This window comes from Diaphorina citri, unplaced genomic scaffold (genome assembly GCF_000475195.1).
Source record: "Diaphorina citri unplaced genomic scaffold, Diaci psyllid genome assembly version 1.1 scaffold72, whole genome shotgun sequence".
Taxonomy (NCBI): domain Eukaryota; kingdom Metazoa; phylum Arthropoda; class Insecta; order Hemiptera; family Psyllidae; genus Diaphorina; species Diaphorina citri.
Window position 1 is genome coordinate 348975 of NW_007377509.1, and position 26019 is coordinate 374993.

At 38.7% G+C, this 26019-nt stretch overlaps 1 protein-coding gene and 1 long non-coding RNA gene across 2 annotated transcripts; both read right to left on the minus strand.

Annotated features, from left to right (window-relative positions):
* Nucleotides 1-49: 49 nt before the first annotated feature.
* On the minus strand, nt 50-16715 carry LOC103520872 (eukaryotic translation initiation factor 5B-like). Its single transcript, XM_008485972.3, has 7 exons — nt 16696-16715; nt 11845-12673; nt 11524-11715; nt 10831-10930; nt 1304-1793; nt 829-844; nt 50-458 (listed from the first exon to the last, which is right to left on the minus strand). Exons 1-7 carry the CDS (start codon nt 16713-16715, stop codon nt 234-236), a joined length of 1872 nt encoding a protein of 623 aa, XP_008484194.2. The 3' UTR covers nt 50-233.
* Nucleotides 6896-7543, minus strand: LOC113472220. The gene is made up of 2 exons (XR_003394635.1): nt 7377-7543; nt 6896-7099 (listed from the first exon to the last, which is right to left on the minus strand). It is a non-coding gene; the product is annotated as an uncharacterized LOC113472220 (long non-coding RNA).
* Nucleotides 16716-26019: the final 9304 nt, after the last annotated feature.

The window sequence follows — 26019 nt, forward strand, 5'->3', positions numbered from 1 at the left end:
AACTCCGTTGAAGTTTAAACTTCATCTCGGTTTAAGCAATCTGGCTAAATTTTTTGTAATTTTTAAAAATTAATCAAACAGATGGCTTAATCTGAGAGTTAATCTTGTTTAATGCAACAAACTTAAACCGAGTTTAAACACGCTTTGTGGCCCCCGGCCTTGGTAGTCTAATGAAAAGAGTAGTTGTAATAACTCACTCATTCAAACCTCTAGTCCACAAGCCAGGTTCCCGGTTACAAAATCTGGAACACCTTCTTCAAATCCACCATCAGTTGCCAGTCCGTCTTCTGCAGATCGTCTCTGAAGTAATCCTTACACGCGTCAATACTCTGTCTGGAAATCTTGCTCACTAGGAAATCGTTCTCGTCGAAATGTCGCCCGAACATTTTCGGCGCCTCGCCCGGTATGGGTTCAATCTTGATACAAATCTCCTGGCCCTTCCTCGCAGACTCGACCGTCTTGTGAGCTCAAAGGTCAACAATAAAATTATTTCTACATCAAACATCATTTATCCATACATGGTGGGTTTTGAGTCAGCTATGTGTGATACATTGCTAGAGCGTACCTATCATGCCCATAGTTAATTCACCAGATATGGAGTTGATATTCCAAGCTGACTTGGAAAAGTTCATACTATATGCTACACATCTGCTGAGCATGCTCAAAGGTCAACAATAAAATTATTTCTACATCAAACATTATTTATCCATACATGGTGGGTTTTGAGTCAGCTATGTGTGATACATTGCTAGAGTGTATGTATCATGCCCATAATTAATTCACCAGATATGGAGTTGATATTCCAAGCTGACTTGGAAAAGTTCATACTGTATAATTTATGCAACTTGTTGCAATCAGAAAAATGAATGTTCTTCATTGAGATAAAGGCCTGAATGTAGGTAATCCCCCTTTTATAAATTGTAGGTGGTGATGACACATCAGTAAAAAAAAAAAAATCCTGAATGGATAAAGTTTGTTCTTGGAACGACTGGCTCTCTCCTATCCCTGTCTTTCTTCTCTCTTTATTTTGGAATAATAAGACCTTAGCAGTTACAGTTCCCTCTATCAAACCTCTTAAAAGCCTACAATTATCCTAATTATAGGACAATATTTTTAGTATGTTACTTTATTTTCAGAGACCCCTAGATAACTAGAGACTCTGATGGGATATATGCCAGTGGGTCAACATCAACTGACACATCTACACTTGTCATTCAACTCCATATTTATCAAGTTAGTGCACCTCAAACAAAGCTAATGAATCTGATCAGTAAATAGAGGCTTAAGGATGATCATGACCCACTAATCTGAGAACTGAATGCAGACTTCCTTGAATCTCGTCTCGAACTCACTCTGCACGCTAGACTCCTGGGATTTGATGATGTCTCTCACATCCCGCCTGTTCATTGTGTTCCAGTTATAGAGACGGTCTATCTTGTTGAGTGCCACGACGAACGGCGTCTTCTTAGACTTGAGAATATTGATACTCTCTATCGTCTGCGGTTCTAGCCCGTGCATAATATCTACTACTAGGATAGCTATATCACATAGGGAGGAGCCTCGGTTCCTCAGGTTTGAGAAACTCTCGTGGCCAGGGGTGTCGATAATAAGTAACCCGGGGATTTCCAGAGGCCCGGGGCCCCCCACCTCGCCCCCAGGGCCCCGAACGTGCTTCGTGTTTTCTCGGATAGCATCGGCTGGAACGTTCGTGGCGCCGATTTGCTGCGTGATACCCCCCGCCTCACCATCTTGGACGTTGGTACGACGGAGCTTGTCCAGGATCTTGGTTTTCCCTGCGGAGATGAGGAGAAATGAGAAATTTATATTAGAATAGAATAGACCTCATTTATACCACTAGGATGAGACTGAAAAGTCCCTTTACTCCCTCAGTCTGAATAAGATCATAGATATTTGAGAGGTTAAGGTAATACATACAAGTTTACTATTCATATTAGTTTATGGTAAACGAGGAAAACGGGATAGCATGTCAAGTAGGTACCAGTTAATTCTAGGAAAGAAAAAAAAGAGTAATGGTTTTCACTTGACTGAAAGAAATGGTCTTGGTTCCTTGTTTCAAGCCCCTAAAATAGGTCAAGTATGCCACAGAAATATGTCATGGAAAATTAATTTTAGAAAGTACGGAACGCTTTTGGGCAGGACGGAACAGGAATATAAAAATGTTGAGAAGAAAAATAGGCTCATAAATAAGGCTCCTCATGAAAAAAAAACATACTTTTCCTCACTTCTTTTACTTTCAAGTTCTTCCCCAATATGTAACCAGGCTTACCTGTATCAACATGTCCCAGAACACACACTATGGCCGCTCTCATGAAATTCTCATCCTCTGGATTTTCCTCTATCTTCTCTCTTCTCTTGTTGAACACCGCCTGAAACAAAATCAAAAACATTAGTACGGTAATAGAAAGTAAAAATCAAATCATGAATCTTTGTGGTAAAGCAGAGAGCTTCTTCACAACTTTAGTGGGTATCAGAGGATTACCAAGTGCTTTTACTATCTACTCCTATCATCATTTTATACGGGTAAGTTACGTCGCTACTCGATTAAGGAGCTACTCAATTGTCTTCACGAGGCTGAGTGCACCCCAAGCGCTTTGAGAAGACCGAATTTCGATACACCCCGTACAGGCTGGGAGAGAGAGAGAGAGAGAGAGAGAGAGAGACGGAGAGGTCTTTTTTTGATAATATTATTATGACCAGAACAAAACAAAACCTTGTAGGTACATAACTATCCGGAGAATCAACCTAGGTACATAATGTAGAAACTACACTCAAATGCAAAAATTTCGGACCTGTTTCCATTCCTCTGATAGCAATGACCGAAATCGAAGAGAGAAGGAAGACAGGATAGGAGAAAGCCAGCCGTTCCGAGAACGAACATTATCATTCCGTTCCGAGAACGAATATTGTTATTATCCCTTCAGGATAAAATCCGCCCCGAGAGGGAATCGAACCCGTGGCCTAGCGCTTACAAGGCAGACGCGCTACCAACCAAGCTAACATATGGATTGGTATTGAAAAACGTCCCAAACTCAATCCGAAAGCCAGCCGTTCCGAGAACGAACATTATCATTATCCCTTCAGGATAAAATCCGTCCCGAGCGGGAATCGAACCAGTGGCCTAGCGCTTACAAGGCAGACGCGCTACCAACCAAGCTAACATATGATTGGTATTGAAAAACGTCCCAAACTCAATCTGTCCCAGACAGACGCGCTACCAAAACCTTTTTTTTTAATTAAGCAAGGTCCTAAAATTTTGTTATACCATGTTAGGTATATTTAACCCATAAAATAAACGAGACCTTGTTTAGACTGCTGGGGTAAAGGGACTTTTTAGTCTCATTCGAGCAGGATAAACAAGGTATATTCTATACTACCAACCAAGCTAACATGATTGGTCAATTGATAAACGTCCCAAACTTTTCGCTCGTGAGTGTAGGATCTGTGTGTGTGGAATCTTGAATGTGCCTCAACCTGCATTTGGTTGGGAACTGGTTTGCAGGTATTTTGTGTTTAGATCAAGTTGATTAGAAGATGGATGCACCAGATACCTACTCTTCGTTTAGTTTGGCTGGTTTATGCCAGAATATGCCAGGGCATAAATAATTTTTGTTTTTTGTCTGATTGTCTGACTCCAGAAAATGGGCATGTGTACCTTCTTTCTGAATAACTCTTTTTTTTCAGTTGGCATAAGTGAGTTTTTTTTTATATATACCTACCTACAAATTTCTTTCTTTTTGTTTTGCCTGACTTCACAAGAGAACTACGTACCTACCTGCATTTTGAATACAATTATTCAATTACCCTCTAAAATACAAATATGTACCTACTCTGAATGATATACATATGTACATAAATAACTTCTACAAATATGTACCTACTCATATGTAGGTACTTATGTAAATACATAACTTATTCTGACTTGCGTTTTCCACATTGAAAGATTGAAACCAAAGTTTTTGCCAAGTTTTTTCCTGGTATTAGACTCAACATTAATTTAGATATTTTTTCCTCTCATTTTTAATAGCTATTATATTCCCTTGCTTGTAAGTAAACTACTAGCTATTATGCAAATTATTTTTAAATGAAATTATTCACTTTGCAAAAAAAAAAGTTTCTTGCGAGTGAGTAGGTACTGTATTTATTACTTATTTGACTAATAAATGGGTAAAATTTATTTATTTACCTACAGTCTACTTACTTAGAATGCCTTTTATGTTTTTCATTTCAGATTCATCAAATGATCATTCTCAAGAACATATTCAAGAAACGATAAACCTGTATGCCGAAACAAGATCCAGTGATATTCAAATAGATGAAGATCAAATACGTTCAGTGATGTCAAATATCAATCTTCCATCATCATCAATACCAGCATGGGCACGATCAATTCCCGATTCCCAACTGTCTTCACTTCTGCACAACCATATAGAAAGGTTACAACAACGGTAAACATTCTACTTTCAAGGTTGAATGAATCTGCTGGTATTATGAAAAAGGGAAATCTTTAGAGATTATAGAAAGGTTACAACAACGGTAATCATTCTACTTTCAAGGTTGAATGAATCTGCTGGTATTATGAAAAAGGGAAATCTTTAGAGATTTTGTATTCGTAAATTATTACAAAACCAAATTTTGTGGACTTGTGCAACTAGGTACCTACCTACTGTAGGTACCATGTATTAGGAGGTAGACTTTTTTTAAACAAACAAAGCTACCTGTCTAGATTTTAGGAAAGAAAATCATTCCAATATAATAATATTTTATTGAATTATTCAATATCACTAAAGGATTTAATTTGTATTTATTTGAACAGAAGTAACTAATTGATAGTTTTTCATAGGACACAATTCTAGTGATAATATGCTACTACACCTTCTTTTAAGCTCTAAAACACTAAAATAGGCAGCTAAGGTATCACTTTACTTGTGGGCTTCATTCCTAAAGGGGGTGATGTTATAAGTACAAAACGTGTTATAAGTACTCCCTTCCTGCTACCCTGGTTGCAATTCTTAGTTGTTTTTACTCAAACCATATTCACATCTTCACATGGCAATAGTTCTTTCAACGTAGAAAGGTTACAACAACGGTAAACATTCTACTTTCAAGGTTGAATGAATCTGCTGGTATTATGAAAAAGGGAAATCTTTAGAGATTTTGTATTCGTAAATTATTACAAAACCAAATTTTGTGAACTTGTGCAACTAGGAACCTACCTACTGTAGGTACCATGTATTAGGAGGTAGACTTTTTTTAAACAAACAAAGCTACCTGTATAGATTTTGGGAAAGAAAATCATTCCAATATAATAATATTTTATTGAATTATTCAATATCACTAAAGGATTTAATTTGTATTTATGTTTGAACAGAAGTAAATAATTGATAGTTTTTCATAGGACACAATTCTAGTGATAATATGCTACTACACCTTCTTTTAAGCTCTAAAACACTAAAATAGGCAGCTAAGTTTCTTGCCAAGTTTTTTAGCTTTTCAGAATACTTTGGTAGGTACCTACATACATATTTTGTATCAGTAGATACTTATTCTGTATTCCTTAAGTTGTAGTTTTTAGGAGGGTAGATTGCAATGGTGCTTTTTTGGTACATAAGTACTTAGTTTACCCTAGTAGAAATATCAGTTTTGATTTGCAACTTTTTAATTAAATTGATAATTATTATTATTTTTTTTTTTAAAAAGGGGGGGTTCATATGAAAAAATAATAATAATAAAAAAAAATGGAACTCTATTTCTATTTGATGAAAACTGAAGACAGCCTTTTATATGAATGCCTGCCAATGCCATTGCCATAATACTAAAAGATAAGAGCAGGCAATAAGCTAAACTTTTATCTTTTTTATGGACGCATTTACTCTGAACCTAAACGAATTTTTATTCTCGAAGTAAAAGTAAGTAATACCTATCTAAGTATTATTTTGAAAGTTGAAAATACCTACCTACTTACCTAAAAAAAATATTGGAATGACCATCAGGTCCAAAATCTAAAATGGTTTAAAAAGTACCTACTCTAAAGCCAAATCATATGATACAAAGCTTGTAAATGTGGCTACAAAGAATGTAAAATATGGCTGCAATAGTGGAAGAACTTGAATATATCCATATGTGGATTCTCCTCAGATCGAAGGATGCGTGGGTGTTTTCAAATTGACAATATCCCAATCTCATAATTGACTCAGAGAACTAATTTGTATTTTGTCTGTTTTTATTATTATCAATATTATCATTTTAAGTATTATTAATTTAACTAATTTGAAACAGATAGAAATTGCCTGGGTTGTTTTAGGCAATTGATTTATAGCTTTTATAATCTAGGCAAACCATCATTGTTCTAGACTAGTCCGATTATTTTTGTTTACCTTACATACCTGAAAATGGCTACTTTCTCTGTGGTGTATAATATCTCTAGTAGCACTGTCAAACTTTGCTGTCTTGGCAGGGTGAAGCGCTGCCGTGCTCCTTAATTTCCCATCACTATACTAAGTACAATGACAATTGCGAAAGGAAATTACACCACTTGATTCAAGATTGTGGCATGTGGCCTCATTCAGTCAATCCTTCGCATCGAATTGGGCCGGGCCTTCATAAAATGAAGTAGGTACTTGGCAGGGTCAGATAGCGGGGTAATAAACATTTCACTATCGTATGTCAAGTATATTTCAGTATGTTTATGCTTATGATAATGATTCTTACCAGAGTGATAATGTTCATGAATCAGCTAGATTGTGTACGAAATGATGTCATCAGAAAAACTATTTGAGCGAAAATAACCAAGCAAAAAAAAGAGCACACCTGTATTCAACAGACTATTTTTGATAAATGGTATCCGTACAGAATTCATTGTGTGCAATGCTTTCATTGGCCCTTTAGGATCCCACCATGATTGTGCAAGTCTTGTATGTTTGGACACTTCTTCATTGATAACGGTTGAGATGGTCGTTGTACTGTGGACTGATCTTGAACTCACTTGAGCTCTGACTAGATTGAGTAGAAATTTGTTATGAGATAATATTAGAACATACATTGTTGCTGTGTCAAATATTTTCATTTTCTGAACTTTGACCTGTGAACATAGGAAATACAAAATTAAATTGGATAATTCATATATGCACAATTCACATAGGTACCTACTTATGCTAAGAGTGACTGAAATAGCTTTTTCCTTCAAGACGTTTTAGCAGTACAGACAGTGGGTCATTTGCACCAAAGCTTTTGAATTAGCTTAATACTTACAAAAAGTTTTTGCACCAAAAAATTACTGAAACTCAAGAAATTAGCCTCCTATTGATATGATGACTCTTTTACATTGGAGCTACAGTTAAAGTAAATGAAATGATTACCATGAAAGAGAATCTTGTTCACTTTTTAGTCAACTAATGAAGGGAGGTTTTTGTTTACAGTTAGATTATGAGACATGGCAGTTATGTAATGAAATCACTCTTATTTGATGTTGAATCAATCCAAATAATCAATTAATCACAAATAATGAATTACTGTCAAATATCAATTATTGGGATACCTACTTTTTTGAAAGTGGAAACCCCCATGGCCTTGTTGGTTCGGACTTGAGTTCACTATATGTAGAGAGTTTGCAACCTGAGGGGTGGCTTGGTGTGAAATGTGCCTTTTTTAAAGGTTTTATCGACAGGTTTAGTGAGCTCTTCCACCCAACCAAATGACCTTGATGTGAAGTCTCGATTTGCAAAAACTGTTCCGGACGATTTGCAAAAACTGTTCCGGACGATTTGCAAAAACTGTTCCGGACGATTTGCAAAAACTGTTCCGGACCATTTTTCGGCAATTGACCAATTTCCGAGTTGATAGGTCAGAGCAACAACACCTATGGATTGAGTTTCATTCGTATCTATTCATTCAATTTCGGTGGACTGTAGTGTAGGTATAAGCATCTTTCGATTTTGATGGTGCTTATCAAGCTCTGCAGAGTCTGTAGGCATTCCGAACTTTACTTGACCCTCCATGTCATAATATGAGAGAGGAACTTGAAAGAAAAAAAGTTTCATGTTCCAAGTTTCTGTCGAATTTTTTTCTTTTTTTTTCTCCTGTCGTTGGTCGTTCAATTGAACTTGTTTCTTTCGTCTTGTGAGAATTGAAGTTTGAAAAGAGAGAGAGAAAAAAAATCCCAACTTGGTCAGTTCTTCAGTAGGTAGGTATGTACTTATTTATTTATTACTCTTATTTTGTGTTGACATTTTCCTCATCCACAGCCACCACACCAAAATCTCTCTCTTTCTCTCTCTCTCTCTCTCTTTCTCTCTCTCTCTCTCTTTCTCTCTCTCTCTTTCACTCTCTCTCTTTCTCTCTCTCTCTCTTTCTCTCTTTCTCTCTCTCTCTCTCTTTCTCTCTCTCTCTTTCTCTCTCTCTCTCTTTCTCTCTCTCTCTTTCTCTCTCTCTCTTTCCGTCACTGTATACCGTACTGATCAGGTTTGTAGTGACGGGGTTTTACCTTCGATTGGTTGACAAGCTATCGGAAGCTACCAGGCTACCAGCCTCCTCTTATTAACCTTACACCCAGCCTGAGAAAGGCTGGAAAATGACCTGGAAATCCTTAAAAACAAGCTGGGTTTCCTCTTTTCCTCCTACTCTGCCTTTGTATTTGTCCTTACTTTTAGAACTTACGTAAGAAAAGCCTGTTTCCTTAGAATCTTAGGTCACATTCTTTGATGCCTTCTCTTACCGCACTTTACGTAAAAGGATACCTACTTCCTTACGTCCCTCTTCTCACGTATTTTCTAAGAAACCCAAACTCTGGTCAGCACAATAATGCAATTCCTAGACTGGATTCGAACCTAGCTGACGCCAGCTTGCAAATAAATAACGAAGAACTGTTAAAAACATGAAAAAACCCGATGATGAAGAATGATACCTCAAGAAAAGGAACCCCCGAGGAACATCAAAGTGTGCGAATGCGAAATAAAACCTTTGCACAAATAAAAGACAATAAAAATAGATACCTACTTTTTTGAAAGTGGAAACCCCCATGGCCTTGCTGGTTCGGACTTGAGTTCACAATAGAGAGTTCGCAACCTGAGGGGTGGCTTGGTGTGAAATGTGCCTTTTTTAAAGGTTTTATCGACAGGTTTAGTGAGCTCTTCCACCCAACCACATGATATATGGGAGTGAGAGTTAACTCTATTATGTAAATGTAAATGCAGTTTCTTTGTGTTTTATGTCACAACTTTGGTGCTCACTGCAGCATTGTAGGATTTTCCCAATATCTCAATAATCCTAAAATCCAATGTTTACCTACCATTCTGGCCACTGGTTGCTATGTGCATTTATATGTCATAGCTACTCATTTTCCTCACAAGGCTGAGTGGGCCCCGCAACAGCCAGTCATGGTATCAATTATTTGCATAATACAAATTTCTTGACCCCGCCGGGAATCAAACCCAGGTCTCCCGTGTGCAAGGTGAGTGCAGTGACCAATATGCCATGGGACTTGAATACTAGCTACTATTAGTAGATTAGTACTGAGGTAAACTTATCAACCTGTATTAAATATAATATTCCATACCTCACCTGGGATTAAACCAATGCCCCCCTGTTCACTAGGCAAGTGTCTTGACCACTACAACATCATGGCAGACTGGTGAAAACCTTACAATAAATAATTTTTAGTTCTATACTCTTATGTGCATTTATATGTCATAGCTACTTATTTTCCTCACAAGGCTGAGTGGGCCCCTCAACAGCCAGTCATGGAATCAATCATTTGCATAATACAAATTTCTTGACCCCACCGGGAATCAAACCCAGGTCTCCCGCGTGCAAGGTAAGTGCAGTGACCAATATGCCATGGGACTTGACTACTAGCTACTATTAGTAGATTAGTACTGAGGTAAAATTATCAACCTGTATTAAAATAATATAATATTCCATACCTCACCTGGGATTAAACCAATGCCCTCCTGTTCACTAGGCAAGTGTCTTGACCACTACAACATTATGGCAGACTGGTGAAAACCTTACAATAAATAATTTTTAGTTCTATACTCACCCAGATATGAGATGAAAGACTTCTGAGGAGTAGTGACAATGAGTGATCCTCTAGGTTTCAGAGTTTCCAGACTATAATTAAGGAACATTCTCTTGTTCTGAATATGTTCAATAACCTCTGACATGACTACTACGTCAAATTTGTGCTTATTATCCTTGGCAAAGTTTTCTATGTTGGATACAATGTAGTTGGGAGGTTTGGCAACATTAGCTTTGGCATGGGCAGATGCTACTTTGACAAGGACTTCACTTGGATCAATGCCGGTCACATGAGCACCCAGTCTAGCAAGAGATTCAGACAGCAGTCCTCCTGTAATAATATTCTAATGTCAGCTATCTATGTCTTTTTTTATCTAATCCAATAAAAATTGTAAAACCTAGTATACAATATTTTTATAGTTATCTGAGAGGTACTCTAATTTTTTTTCTCCCTCTTTGCAAAATGATAGCAATATTCTCATTTGAAAAAAAAAAAAAAAAAAAAAAAATGGAAAAAAAGTGCTGGGTCAACACGAGAACACCAGAAAGTAACCCGTTGAAATGTTTGCAATCGAAAGACGAGTACAAATTTTTGTCGATGGTGGGATTTGAACCAGGGACCTTCTGCATGGCAAGCAAGCGCGTGCCTACTGAACCAACCGTGCCTACTGAAAATGTTGGGAAAAAAAATCTTGAAAAGAAAAATAGGCACATAAATAAGGCTCCTCATGGAAAAAAAAATACTTTTCCTCACTTCTTTTACTTTCAAGTTCTTCTCCAATATGTAACCAGGCTTACCTGTATCTACATGTCCCAGAACACACACTATGGCCGCTCTCATGAAATTCTCATCCTCTGGATTTTCCTCAATCTTCTCTCTTCTCTTGTTGAACACCGCCTGAAACAAAATCAAAAACATTAGTACGGTAATAGAAAGTAAAAATTAAATCATGAATCTTTGTGGTAAAGCAGAGAGCTTCTTCTCAACTTTAGTGGGTATCAGAGGATTACTAAGTGCTTTTACTATCTACTCGTATCATCATTTTATACGGGTAAGTTACGTCGCTACTCGATTAAGGAGCTACTCAATTGTCTTCACGAGGCTGAGTGCACCCCAAGCGCAGAGCCGAAAAAAACTTTGACATCTCTTAGAATCGAACCTGGGACCTAGGGCGTACAAGTCTAGTGTAATAACCACTCGGCCACAGAGTTTGCTATATCTAAATATGTATTTTAATAAGTAAACTCTTTAATATTGTGGTTATACACATAATTATGTTCTATGACTACTGTTTTCTTACCTTCTCTTTAACTTCCTCCCTATGTTCCAAACTTATCCCGGCCACATTCTTCTCCAACGTTGTCACCCCATTGGCTTTATTTCCTCCCTCACTCGCCTCCTCTTCACTCCCATCCTTGTATTTTAATAAGTAAACTCTTTAATATTGTGGTTATACACATAATTATGTTCTGTGACTACTGTTTTCTTACCTTCTCTTTAACTTCCTCCTTATGTTCTAAACTTATCCCGGCCACATTCTTCTCCAACGTTGTCACCCCATTGGCTTTATTTCCTCCCTCACTCGCCTCCTCTTCACTCCCATCCTCCTCCTCTTCCTCTTCCTCCTCAGAAGTTACTTGTACATCCCACGAGTCCAGCTTTGACATCTCTGGGAATCGAACCTGGGACCTAGGGCGTACAAGCCTAGTGTAATAACCACTCGGCCACAGAGTTTGCTATCTCTAAATATGTATTTTAATAAGTAAACTCTTTAATATTGTGGTTATGTTCTGTGACTACTGTTTTCTTACCTTCTCTTTAACTTCCTCCTTATGTTCCAAACTTATCCCGGCCACATTCTTCTCCAACGTTGTCACCCCATTGGCTTTGCTTCCTCCCTCACTCGCCTCCTCTTCACTCCCATCCTCCTCCTCTTCCTCTTCCTCCTCAGAAGTTACTTGTACATCCCACGAGTCCAGAATATCATCCTCCTCCTTCCCGTTAGTTTCCGTCTTGTTGTCCTCCTCAGATTTAGTGTCCGTTTTGCTCGCAGTCTTCTTGTTTTTATCAGCGTCTGCAGATTTGTCTTCCCCCTTGTTCGATTTCTTAGGTTTCACCCGTGTGCCCGGGCGAGGTTTTTTCTCGCCTGCGTCAGGTACATTGATAAGTCCTTGCGCTTTCAGCATCTCCAGCGTCGCCTGCGCACGCGCTCGGTCCGCTTTCTGTTTGGCTGTCAGCAGTTTGCCTTCCGCTTTCAGTCTCTCCTTGCGCTCCTTCTCTTTCGCCTTCTTTTTCTCCTTCCGTTCCTGTTCGAGTCGTAACTGTTCAAGTCTTCTGTTCTCTTCTTCCTCTTCTTGTCGGATGCGTTCTTCTTCTGCCCGCTTGGCGGCCTCTTCTTCCTCTTTGATTTTCTTCAACGCTTCCTGCATGGCTGCCAGGGTTTTCTTGCCTGGCCCCTTTGTTTTGGCCGCCGGGGCAGCATCCTTAGCGCCGCCCTTCTTGGCATCTTTCTTCTTGTCTTTGGCAGCTGGTTTGGTCTCGGAGGTACTGGCTGGGGCGTCGTCTCCCCCGTTATGATCTTCAGCTGGGACACCATTCTCGGCACTCTTCTCCTTCTTGCCTGCTCCCTTCTTTGATTTTCTGAAACAAAACAATGAGAACATCATTAGCACAGTGTAATAAGAGGTGTGGATTGAACACAACAGTCCCCAGAAGATCAGTGAAGTTAAATTAAGATGTGTACGGTTGCCATTTGGAAGGGTGACTGTTGGGGCACATCACTGTTCTAGCCTTAGCAGTAATGTACTTAGACAGTCACACACACACAGGTGTTTAGGTTTAAGATTTTTTACATTTATTTTAAATAAATGTTCAAGTACTAGGTATTTTTCTGTACCTTTTTTTTTCATTTGAGATATCATCTCTGTACCAATCACAATGTTTAAGAGCAGTTCACAGTTGTAGGTTGACATTGTTATTGAGATTACACAATATTGCCTTTAACTTTAAGGTACAGTAATTTCCTAACACAGTACTTCTCAAACTGTGTGTCACAACAGACCAATGTGCAGTGAGGTCAACTTAGGCATGCCATGAGTTTTTTTTTAAAAAGATTGATGGTGGACTTCACCAATGACCTAATGAGAGATTTAACTGATGGAAAATTTATTCAATGACCCAAAAAAGAATTTTTAATTATCCAAAGAGGAGCTTTTAAAAGATCCTCCTTTTTAGATCAGTAAAAACTCAATTTTGGCTAATTTAAAAATCTTTTTTGATTATTAAAAATGGTCCCATTAGTGAAATCTCTCTTTAAGTCATTGGTGAAATCCACCACAAGTTCACAAAACTGGTTACATTATGGGTGACCAGGTACATCACTGCTAAGGCTGTAGTGATGACATGCCCAAATAACCACCCATCCAAATTTCAACCATGCATGTCATTGTTTAACTTCAGTGAACTGCTGGGGACCATTGTTTTTGATCAATCTGGACCGTTGTTTTTGATCAATCTGAAAATCTGAGGTGAGGTCAAAGACTACCAGTTCAGTTAGGAATTATTATTCACTTCTAACAAAGCTCAGAAAAATCTGAGGTGAGGTCAAAGACTACCAGTTCAGTTAGGAATTATTATTCACTTCTAACAAAGCTCTGTAACAATCACAATGTTTAAGAACAGTTCACAGTTGTAGGTTGACATTGTTATTGAGATTACACAATATTGCCTTTAACATTAAGGTACAGTAATTTCCTGACACAGTACTTCTCAAACTGTGTGTCACAACAGACCAATGTGCAGTGAGGTCACCTTAGGCATGCCATGAGTTTTTTTTTTAATAAGATTGATGGTGGACTTCACCAATGACCTAATGAGAGATTTAACTAATGGAAAAATTTTCAATGACCCAAAAAAGAATTTTTAATTATCCAAAGAGGAGTTTTTAAAAGCTCCTCCTTTTTAGATCACTAAAAACTCAATTTTGGCTAATTTAAAAATCTTTTTTGATTATTAAAAATGCTCCCATTAGTGCTTAGGTATTTTTCTGTACCTTTTTTTTCATTCAAGATATCATCTCTGTACCAATCACAATGTTCAAGAGCAGTTCACAGTTGTAGGTTGACATTGTTATTGAGATTACACAATATTGCCTTTAATTTTAAGGTACAGTAATTTCCTGACACAGTACTTCTCAAACTGTGTGTCACAACAGACCAATGTGCAGTGAGGTCACCTTAGGCATGCCATGAGTTTTTTTTTTAATAAGATTGATGGTGGACTTCACCAATGACCTAATGAGAGATTTAACTGATGGAAAATTTATTCAATGACCCAAAAAAGAATTTTTAATTATCCAAAGAGGAGCTTTTAAAAGATCCTCCTTTTTAGATCAGTAAAAACTCAATTTTGGCTAATTTAAAAATCTTTTTTGATTATTAAAAATGGTCCCATTAGTGAAATCTCTCTTTAAGTCATTGGTGAAATCCACCACAAGTTCACAAAACTGGATACATTATGGGTGACCAGGTACATCACTGCTAAGGCTGTAGTGTGACATGCCCAAATAACCACCCATCCAAATTTCAACCATGCATGTCATTGTTTAACTTCAGTGAACTGCTGAGGACCATTGTTTTTGATCAATCTGAAAATCTGAGGTGAGGTCAAAGACTACCAGTTCAGTTAGGAATTATTATTCACTTCTAACAAAGCTCAGAGACTATGCTACACATCTGCTGAGCATTCTCAAAGGTCAACAATAAAATTATTTCTACATCAAACATCATTTATCCATACATGGTGGGTTTTGAGTTAGCTATGTGTGATACCTACATTGCTAGAGTGTACCTATCATGCCCATAATTAATTCACCAGATATGGAGTTGATATTCCAAGCTGACTTGGAAAAGTTCATACTGGCAAGAGATTCAGACAGCAGTCCTCCTGTAATAATATTCTTATGTCAGTTATCTATGTCTTTTTTTATGTAATCCAATAAAAATTGTAAAACCTAGTATACAATATTTTTATAGTTGTTATCTGAGAGGTACTCTAATTTTTTTCTCCCTCTTTGCAAAATGATAGCAAAATTCTCATTTCGTCGCTGTCAATACGAACTATCGTAAGTGAAAATTTTGAGATTTTGAGTTAAGATACGTGTAGGGGGTAGAATCTCGAAATATGAATGTAGAAGACACGCGATGATTCTTTCCATATGTTTCAGAGTCAGTTTTTACTTTTTATACTTTTTAGGGGTCGAACTGCGAAAATTGGTTCACCTCACTCTGAAATAGGTTTACTTACCTACTGAATTTTTTTAGGGGTTTAACGTCACTGTATACCTAACTGATCAGGTTTGTAGTGACGGGGTTTTACCTTCCATTGGTTGACAAGCTATCGCAGGCTGGAAGCTACCAGTCTACCAGCCTGCTCTTATTAACCTTATACACCCAGCCTGAGAAAGGCTGGAAAATGACCTTGAAATCCTTAAAAACAAGCTGGGTTTCCTCTTTTCCTCCTACTCTGCCTTTGTATTCGTCCTTACTTTTGGAACTTACGTAAGAAAAGCCTGTTTCCTTAGAATCTTAGGTCACATTCTTTGATGCCTTCTCTTACCGCACTTTACGTAAAAGGATACTTCCTTACGTCCCTCTCTCTCACGTATTTTCAAAGAAACCCAAACTCTGGTCAGCACAATAGTGCAATTCCTAGACTGGATTCGAACCTAGCTGACGCCAGCTTGCAAATAAATAACGAAGAACTGTTAAAAACATGAAAAAACCCGATAATGAGGAATGATACCTCAAGAAAAGGAACCCCCCCAGGAACATCAAAGTGTGCGAATGCGAAATAAAACCTTTGCACAAATAAAAGACAATAAAAATAGATACCTACTCTTTTGAAAGTGAAAACCCCCATGGCCTTGCTGGTTCGGACTTGAGTTCACAATAGAGGGTTCGCAACCTGAGGGGTGGCTTGGTGTGAAATGTGCCTTTTTTTAAAGGTTTTATCAACAGGTTTAGTGAGCTCTTCCACTCAACCACATGACCTTGATATGAAGTCTCGATTTGCAAAAACTGTTCGGGACCATTTGTAAAAACTGTTCCGGACCATTTTTCGGCAATTGACCAATTTCCGAGTTGATAGGTCAGAGCCAACACCTATGGATTGAGTTTCATTCAATTTCGGTGGACTGTAGTGTAGGTATAAGCATCTTTCGATTTTGATGGTACTTATCAAGCTCTGGAGAGTCTGCCAGTCATTCCGAACTTTACTTGACCCTCCATGTCATATGAGAGAGGAACTTGAAAGGAAAAAAGTTTCATGTTCCAAGTTCCTGTCAAGTTTTTTTTTTTTTCCTGTCGTTGGTCGTTCAATTGAACTTGTTTCTTTCGCCTTGTGAGAATTGAAGTTTGAAAAGAGAGAGAAAAAAAAAATCCCAACTTGGTCAGTTCTTCAGTAGGTATGTACTTATTTATTTATTACTCTTATTTTGTGTTGACATTTTCCTCATCTGTTGTTTATTTATTTGAAGGGGTGCAAAAGTTCTACACACTGGACTCCGCACACAGGAATTTCGTCAGAAGAGACCTGGATTTCGATGTAGTATTTATTTGAACATCAGTTTGAGACACCCTGTATAGGTACCGCGTTCTTTTTACCTGTGCTTTATACTACTCATATTTCTGTTCAACGGTAAATATTTTTCATGTGTGCTCTTGGTCTACCTTTTAATGGAAAGGTTACTTTTGTTCAGGCGGTCCAGGCGGTGCCTTTGAAGGTCTTCCTTTTTGTTCTATTTGTATTTATTATTCCCTTTTGACTGGCCTAAGTGCCGACATTTCAACTCTTTTGTTGTTTGTTGGTGCTGTGAAAAAATATTAATATAAATATGTGGAAATACGAATTCATATGTATACTTAATGTGAATGTTGGGTCTTGAATTCTCGAAATATGAATGTAGAAGACACGCGATGATTCTTTCCATATGTTTCAGAGTCAGTTTTTACTTTTTAGGGGTCGAACTGCGAAAATTGGTTCATCTCACTCCGAAATAGGTTTACTTACTTACTTACCTACTCAACTTTTTTAGGGGTTTAACGTCACTGTATACCTAACTGATCAGGTTTGTAGTGACGGGGTTTTACCTTTCATTGGTTGACAAGCTACCGGATGCTGGAAGCTACCAGTATACCAGCCTCCTCTTATTAACCTTACACCCAGCCTGAGAAAGGCCGGAAAATGACCTGGAAATCCTTAAGAACAAGCTGGGTCTCCTCTTTTCCTCCTACTCTGCCTTTGTATTCGTCCTTACTTTTAGAACTTACGTAAGAAAAGCCTGTTTCCTTAGAATTTTAGGTCACATTCTTTGATGCCTTCTCTTACAGCACTTTACGTAAAAGGATACTTCCTTACGTCCCTCTTCTCACGTATTTTCAAAGAAACCCAAACTCTGGTCAGCACAATAGTGCAATGTACATAAGTAATCATTTCAGGTAATGAGTTTTCCTCGAATTGATTAAGAGATGGAATCGAATGGATTCAAGCACATCACATGCTTTAAGGCACACTCCATTTGTCAAAGGTATAGGTTGACCTTCCCCTTGGTATCGGTTTAATTTAGAAGATATATTTGTAACTAAACAAATACTTAATTTGAATAAGCTGAAAAAGTAAAGGGTTCTTGGAAAATGCCATAGGCAATAAGCTTAAGTTTAGTCAATTCCTATATCTTTTGGCAGTCCTCTTTTTCATTCTGTCTGCTTTAGAAACTCAGAAAGTTATTTGTAAAACCCAACTCATCTCTGAAAAAGTTTGGGTCCTTTTTCACCATATTTTGCTGGTGGGTAGACCGAATAGTGCGGGGTATGTCATAAAATTAAGCAAACACGTAGCGGTGTCGGTATGTTTATTGCTCCCTATATCACATTAATGTACCTCGGTCATACCTTTATTTACTTGGGCCTTGGGACGCTTTGGTGTACCTACAGGGTGCCTTAGAATAATAGATCCTACACTTCTGCCTCGGTGGTGTAGAGTTCAAGAGACTCGTCTGGTAACAGGGCCAAAGTTAAATCCCGGTTAAGGTAAGGAATTTTGTCCTCAACATGGTTTGAGAATTTGACCAAAATGATAGCACTTAGTAGCCTACTGCAGGAGTACAGGGACTTTTTTTTAAAATGAAATTGCATACTTTAAAAGGAGCACGACTTCGAATGAAAATCACTAGCCCCTTAAAGGAACTTCTTGATTGTTTAATTCCATTGGATTAAAAATGTGAAGACGTTCCTTACATTTTTATCTATTTAAATATACATCTTTTGGCAGTCCTCTTTTTCATTCTGTCTGCTTTAGAAACTCAGAAAGTTATTTGTAAAACCCAGCTCATCTGTGAAAAAAGGGTTTGGGTCCTTTTTCACCATATTTTGCTGGTGGGTAGACTGGATAGTGTAGGGTATGTCATAAAATTAAGCAAACACGTAGCGGTTTCGGTATTTTTATTGCTCCCTATATCACATTAATGTACCTCGGCCATGCCTTTATTTACTTGGGCGTTGTGACGCTTTGGTGTACCTACAGGGTGCCTTAGAATAATAGATCCTACACTTCTGCCTCGGTGGTGTAGACTTCAAGACACTAGTCTGGTAACAGGGCCCAAGTTAATCCCGGTTAAGGTAAGTAGGTAAGGAATTTTGTCCTTGACATTGTTTGAGAATTTGACCAAAATGATAGCACTTAGTAGCCTAAGTACTACAGGAGTACATGGACTTTTTTTTTTAAATGAAATTACATACTTCAAAAGGAGAGCACGACTTCGAATGAAAATTAATAGCCCCTTAAAGGAACTTCTTGATTGTTTAATTCCATTGGATTAAAAATGTGAAGACGTTCCTTACATTTTTATCTATTTAAATACCTATAGGTTAAGATTATAGTTAATCATTATTTATTTATTTGAAGGGGTGCAAAAGTTCTACACACTGGACTCCGCACACAGGAATTTCGTCAGAAGAGACCTGGATTTCGATGTAGTATTGTTTATTTATTTGAAGGGGTGCAAAAGTTCTACACACTGGACTCCGTACACAGGAATTTCGTCAGAAGAGACCTTGATTTCGATGTAGTATTTATTTGAACATCGGTTTGAGACACCCTGTATAGGTACCGCGTTCTTTTTACCTGTGCTTTATACTACTCATAATTCTGTTCAACGGTAAATATTTTTCATGTGTGCTCTTGGTCTACCTTTTAATGGAAAGGTTACTTTTGTTCAGGCGGACCAGGCGGTGCCTTTGAAGGTCCTCCTTTTTGTTCTATTTGTATTTATTATTCCCTTTTGACTGGCCTAAGTGCCGACATTTCAACTCTTTTGTTGTTTGTTGGTGCTGTGGAGTTGGTTGTTGTTAATTATTTCAGTATTTTGGGTTAATTTTATTTTATTTTAGAACCTGCTAAATATTGATCCAATGTTCTCAACTGTAAATCATGATGTTCATGGAGAAAGGAAAAAAAAAAAAAACAAAAAAAAAACGAACGGACAGACGGACAAATAAACAAACAAACCTCTTCTTTTCTCTCCCTTTCTTCAATATCATTTCTCCTCTTAGGAACTCCCCCTCTAAGTACTGAACCTCTCCTCATACATTCTCTCTCTCCCTCACTCTTACCCTCTCTCTCTCTCTCCCCCCTCTTAGTATCTTCCTTGTCAGCAGATCTGAATATCTGATATTGAAATTAACATTGAAAATACATCGCCAGACTTTTCAACTCTCCCCTCCTCCTCCCTCCCACTTCTATTTTGATATTTTGTTTGAGTTTTTCAATCACTCATTCTCTTTCTCCTCCCCCTCTATCATCCTCCTCTTAGTATCTTCCTTGTCAGCAGATATGAATATCTGATATTGAAATTAACATTAAAAATACATCGCCAGACTTTTCAACTCTCCCCTCTTCCTCCCTCCCACTTCTATTTTGATATTTTGTTTGAGTTTTTCCATCACTCATTCCCCTTTTTCTCTCCGTCTCCCTCTCTGTCTTTCTCCTTCTTTCTCTTTCTCCGTCTCTCTCTCTCTCCCTCTCCCTCCCTCCCCTCTTCATCACTCATTTCCCTTTTTCTCTCCGTCTCCCTCTCTGTCTTTCTCCTTCTTTCTCTTTCTCCGTCTCTCTCTCTCTCCCTCTCCCTCCCTCCCCTCTTCGCTCTCCCTATCACTCTGTTTCATTATTTTCTCTTCATATTCAGTCAATTTCCTTCAATCACTCATTCCCCTTTTTTCTCTCCGTCTCCCTCTCTGTCTCTCTCCTTCTTTCTCTTTCTCCGTCTCTCTCTCCCTCTCCCTCCCCTCCCCTCTTCGCTCTCCCTATCACTCTGACTCTGTTTCATTATTTTCTCTTCATACTCAGTCAATTTCCAATTTCAGCGTAGTCTTCCTTTTCCTCCTCTCCTTTTCCTCCTTTTCTTCTTCTTCCTGCTTTTATTTCTCTCCCCTTCTCCTTTTCCTCCTTTTCTTCTTCTTCCTGCTTTTATTTCTCTCCCCCCTCCCTCCTAGGTCCTATACCCAATTTTCCTTTTTGGGCTTCTCTCTGTCCCTTCTCTTGTACAATAAGCACCTACCTCCTCTCTCGCCCACTTTTTCGATCTTTTCTCTCCCCCCTCCCTCCTAGGTCTTATACCCAATTTTCCTTTTTGGGCTTCTCTCTGTCCCTTCTCTTGTACAATAAGCACCTACCTCCTCTCTCGCCCACTTTTTCGATCTCTTTCGTTCTCCTCCATCCATATATTTGCTCTCTCTCTCTCTCTCCTCCAATATTTTTGATGCTTCTCCAAACAGTATGCTTGTCAGGGCGGGTTTGGAGTATTTTCCTTCGCCTGAAGCAATTACATTTTTCATAATTAAGTTTTCTCCTTCTCTCTCCCTCTCCCTGCGTCTCTGTCTCTCTCCCTACATTTGTCTTTCTGTCTTTCTTGTATCCCTTTCTGTCCTCCACCTTCCCTTTCTCTCTGTTCCTCCCTCCGACCCTTCTGTTCTTCCTCTCTTCCCTCCCCTGCTAGTTTTAGGGATGATAAGGGTAGTCGGGAATCTAAAAAGGCGTCTAGTGTGAGAGAGAGAGGAGAGAGAGAGAGAGAGAGAGAGAGAGAGAGAGAGAGAGAGAGAGAGAGAGAGAGTATTTCCCCAATGCGATGTTCAATAGATCAGTTGCGCTTACTTGGTTGGTGTTTCAAAGTCATAGAGCAGGAAAAATAAGGAAGAACTGAATTTTTCTTTTTCTTCTACGGCTTCTAGATCCCGAGATAAATCGATTAAAAAAATTCCGGTAAATCGTGAACTTTGACGTCACGGCATACGCTCCCGTATCTCTCACCCCCTTCTTCTTCCTCTTTCCTCTCGTTCCTTTTTTTTTCTTTCTATTCTTCTGTCTGTCTCCTTATTACTTCCTTCTCTATTTGTCTCTCACACCCGCCTTCTTTCTTTTTCTGTCTCTCTCTCCCTCTTTCTGTCTCTCTCCTTCCCACTGTCTGCCTTTCCCTCCCTCCCTTCTGCTTCCTGTCTCTCTTTCCCTTCTTCCTTGTCTCTCTCCTTCTTGGTTATTTCCTTAGCATTCCTTTCCCCTTTCCTTCTTCGTCATAATTTACATTTGTCTTGATTTCATTTTTTCCTTATTAACAATCTCTTTTTTTTCTCTCTTTTTTCTTAATTATATTTTCAGCTTCTTATTTTTTTGTCTCTCTCCTCTCTTGAGTTTTATTAGCTTAGCTTGTAATGGGAGCGTTCCATTTCTCTCTCTCTCTCCCTCTCCCTCCCTCCCATTTTTCTCTTCGAGGGATTTTTTTCGTTCTAATGTTTATTTTGTTATGACTCCCTCATTTCTCCCTTCGTTCTTCAAATTCCCGAGCTTTTTAATTTATTAGAAAAATATGTCTTGCTTTTTTTCCGCTGTCTAATGTTTCTTTTATTTCGAATTCTAATTGATATAAACGAGGGAGAATGAAAAATTGATGATGCTTCTCCAATTAAGAGGAATTAGGGCGGTTGGAAACTTCGAACTGATGATAGTCAATTAGTCATGCTAGGTTTCTGGTTCGATTCCCGCCCTAGGCGACATCCTTAACAGGTAAGGTTTGTTCTCAGAACGGCCGGCTTTCTTCTATTCAGTCCTCTGTTAAATTTCGGGTTGATAGACCTATTCCCCCCCCCCCTCTTTTACGAAACGGTTTGATCGAATTTCATGAAATTTTTTGCTGTTTTCTAAAAGTAACTATTTTAATCTTTAATCTTTTCAATTTGATTTTAATGTGACATATCTGTTTGAGCAGTATGCTGTGTCATCTGACAACCCAGACTCTGGGCAGCTCATCAATAACTTATTGATTGTTTCTCTCCTAAAACCATCACTTTCCATTTGATTTCAAATGGGCGGGCCCTTCAATAAACATATTGTATACCTACCAATGTTTGGGATAGTTACCTACCTACCTACCTACCTACCTACCTACCTACCTACCTACCAATCCTCCTATATGTGTACGTCTTTTTGTATAAATTGCCACAATGGGCACATTACATTACCATTCTTAGTTTTAAGTTCTTACTCGTACTTACAAATATCACAATGGACTCATAATCATAAAACATTGTCACCGGGCCGAAAAAAGCTCTGCCCTCCCTTCCTGAACTGTTACCGAGGTACCTATTGCTCTAACCGTACCGGGTGATACCTGACACACCTTTAAAGCACAAAGAATAAGCACAAGTCCTCACGATGGTTGACTGCGGTTCAGGACGAGCCTGGCTAGAGACCATCACCCCGGTGTATGGCTGATACAAAAAGATATCTTCTCTTTAATCTGCCATCACCATTTGGGGAAAGCTAAAGCCGCTACAACAACAACAACAAAAACAACAACAACAACAACACACCTTTAAAGTAGGCTGTTCTAACCGTAACGACCGGTCGAATATCTGTGGACTTAAAGTAGACCCTTGGAAAAAAAAAATCTGGTGTGAACATCACACGACTTTCTATTACATTAAGTCGGACAGTTCTAAAAGTTTCACCATTCGATTCCGCGTGTCTTCGTGTCGAACTCTCAAACAATTGTCCGTTGTCCAATTTAAGGAAATTTTCTCATCCGATTTTGAGCTTCTTTTTCTAAGAGGTTTGACAGAGGGAACTGTAACTGCTAAGGTCCTGTATCCTCCCGAAATCGATGAGAGAAGGAAGAAAGGATAGGAGAAAGCCAGCCGTTCCGAGAACGAATATTATCCGTTCAGGATATTTGAGCTCGATCGGGCATTCCGTAAGTTCACTCTTCTGAAGTTACATTTCACTGGCATCCTAGGTCCCTGTATTATTCTTCTGAAGAAATCTGAAGCAATGAACCAACCCAACAGGGTTATCGTTACATTCTGTAGATTTAATCCCTGTGATTGTTAATCCCTAAAATCTTAATCCCAAGCTATATACAATACATGCTTAATGCTTATTTTGTTCGTATAATATATACTCCAGCAGCTCATTAGAGCAGCTTTACCATGCTCTATGCTCTCCCCCCATAGAAAGTTTTTCAATTATTCAAAGTTTTAAATTATCGAGAAAATTTGATACCCGGTGAAAAGAAAATCCGCTTTTTAAATAAAGTACCCCTCGGGAAATTTTCACTGCTATGAATTTTATGTAACTTTTTTTTTTAGGATTTTCCTCCCTTTTTTAGGATTTCCCCCCCCCTTTTTTACCTAACTGTTCATTTGCAAGAGGAGTTATTCTGTCTTTTGTACGGGTTTCTGGCGTACTTTTTACATTTTTTTTTTTTACTCGTAAAATATGAAAAGCTAGGTAATTAATTTTTAAGCAGAGAAATGTTCGCTTCTCTCCTCTCTTTTCAGTTTTTTTTTTTTTTTTTTTTTTTTTTTTTTTTGAGAAAAAGAGAAAAAAAGTGTCATCTTGTTTTTCTTTTCCTCCCAACTTTCATACAGGAAGAAATTCGCTCCTTTTTTTTCGTATTTCTATTTTTTTATCCCCCCTCTCTCTCCCCTTTCTCTTTCACCTTCCTAAAAATTGCCCTCCTTCCAAACCTCCTAGCCCTCCTACCTCTCCTTTAATTCTCCTTTCCCTTCCTCTCCCCTAATTCTCCCTCCCAAGCACTTCCTCGAGAAGAAGAAGAAGTAGGAGAAGGAGAAGAAGAAGGAGGAGAAGGAGAAGAAGAAGGAGGAGAAGGAGAAGAAGAGAAAAAAGTGTCATCTTGTTTTTCTTTTCCTCCCAACTTTCATACAGGAAGAAATTCGCTCCTTTTTTTCGTATTTCTATTTTTTTATCTCCCCTCTCTCTCCCCTTTCTCTTTCACCTTCCTAAAAAATTCCCCTCCTTCCAAACCTCCTAGCCCTCCATACCTCCTACCTCTCCTTTAATTCTCCTTTCCCTTCCTCTCCCCTAATTCTCCCTCCCAAGCACTTCCTCAGACGTTCTTTCTATCCCCCCCTCTCTCCCCCCTTTCTCTTTCACCTTCCTAAAAATTCCCCTCCCTTCAAACCTCCTAGACCTCCATACCTCCTACCTCTCCTTTAATTCTCCTTTCCCTTCCTCTCCCCTAATTCTCCCTCCCAAGCACTTCCTCAGACGTTCTTTCCCTTCTCATCTTCAGTTGTTCCTTCTTAAAAAAGAGGAAAAGCAAATATTTGGATCTCATTTGAACTCAAACAAACTTCCCATGTGCTGCACGGTGCACCTGAGTCTCCAAAAATGTGTTCTTATATTTCAGCGATTCTCAACCGGGGGTACAAAAAAAAGTTTTGTACTAGGTACTTACTTAATGGCGAACGAAGAATTATCTTCAAAAGCAAATTTTTAATTTTGACGGCTCATCAATTCAAAAACTGAGTTTTCATAGCGAATAGCTTCCTAGTTCCCAGTGACCCAAAAAACAACCCAATATAGGTACCCGGTACTCATTATGATGGTGGGGGTTCGTGAGATTAAACCCGTGTATCCGAGAGGTACTCGGTCAAATAATAAAGGAAGGACGGGCTAAAAAGGATGAGAACCTCTGTCATATTTTGTTCTCAAGGGAGGGCGTTCACGAGTCCTAAGTAAGTAATCGCTTCCCCATCCGTGGCACAAGCTTCCCCATCCGTGGCACAAGCTTCCCCATCCGTGGCACAAGTTTCCCCATCCGTGGCACAAGTTTTTTGCTACAAGTTGGTTTTTTCCAAATTTGTTTATGTTTCCGTTGAATTTTAATAGGGGGCGTGGTTAGCTTGGAATCCCGATTGCTTTAATAACTTTAATTCGGTTAGCGCTTCCTCTCATCTTTCCTCTTTCTCTTTTCTCCTTTTTCTCTTCTCCCTCCCTCTTCTCATCACTTCTCTCTCTACGGCGGCTTTTTTACACTCATCATTTGCTCTTCTTGCTCTGCACGAGTAGGTAAGATTGTAAAATCAAATACACAAAGCGCCTCTTCCTTTTTCCCCTCATTTACCTCCCCTAATTGTCTTTCCCTCCCCTCTTCTTCTCTTCCTCCCCCTATTTACATAGCTATACCTAACTACTCATACATCTAACCCCTCTTGCCCTCTTCTCTCCCCTCCCTCTTCTTCTCCTCCTCCTCCTCCTTCGCCTTCTCCTCTCTTCCCCTCCTTCCCCTTTTATATTTACATAGCTAGCTAACCACCCTTACATCCACCTCTCCCTCTTCCTTCTACCCCTCCTTTAACAATTTTTTTCCCGTCACATGAAATTAATAGCTCTCTGGGTTCACAACATCAGGAGGTACGGAATAGATTAGAGATACATAATTGATAGAGGTGGCATAATAGATTAGAGGTACATAGTGGATGTTTTCGTACATAGAGGTACATGGGTAGTTAGGTACATAATGGGGAAAGATTGCCACTGCCTGTAAAGTAAAGAAGAGAAATCATGGAGAAATATTGAAAGGGGACCTCTGTGGCCACAATAGCTATCATTGAGGTGATAATGGTATCATATCTGTG

Bases quoted from the DNA above. Each gene is read 5' to 3' on its own strand.
- LOC103520872 (XM_008485972.3), bottom strand. From the start codon at position 16,715: ATGAGTAGTATAAAGCACAG. The intron at 10,931-11,523 runs GTAAGAAAACAG...ATTTTGTTTCAG, and splicing joins AGGAGGAAGTTAAAGAGAAG to GCGGTGTTCAACAAGAGAAG. The intron at 1,794-10,830 runs GTAAGCCTGGTT...TCATCTCCGCAG, and splicing joins TCTGGGACATGTAGATACAG to GGAAAACCAAGATCCTGGAC.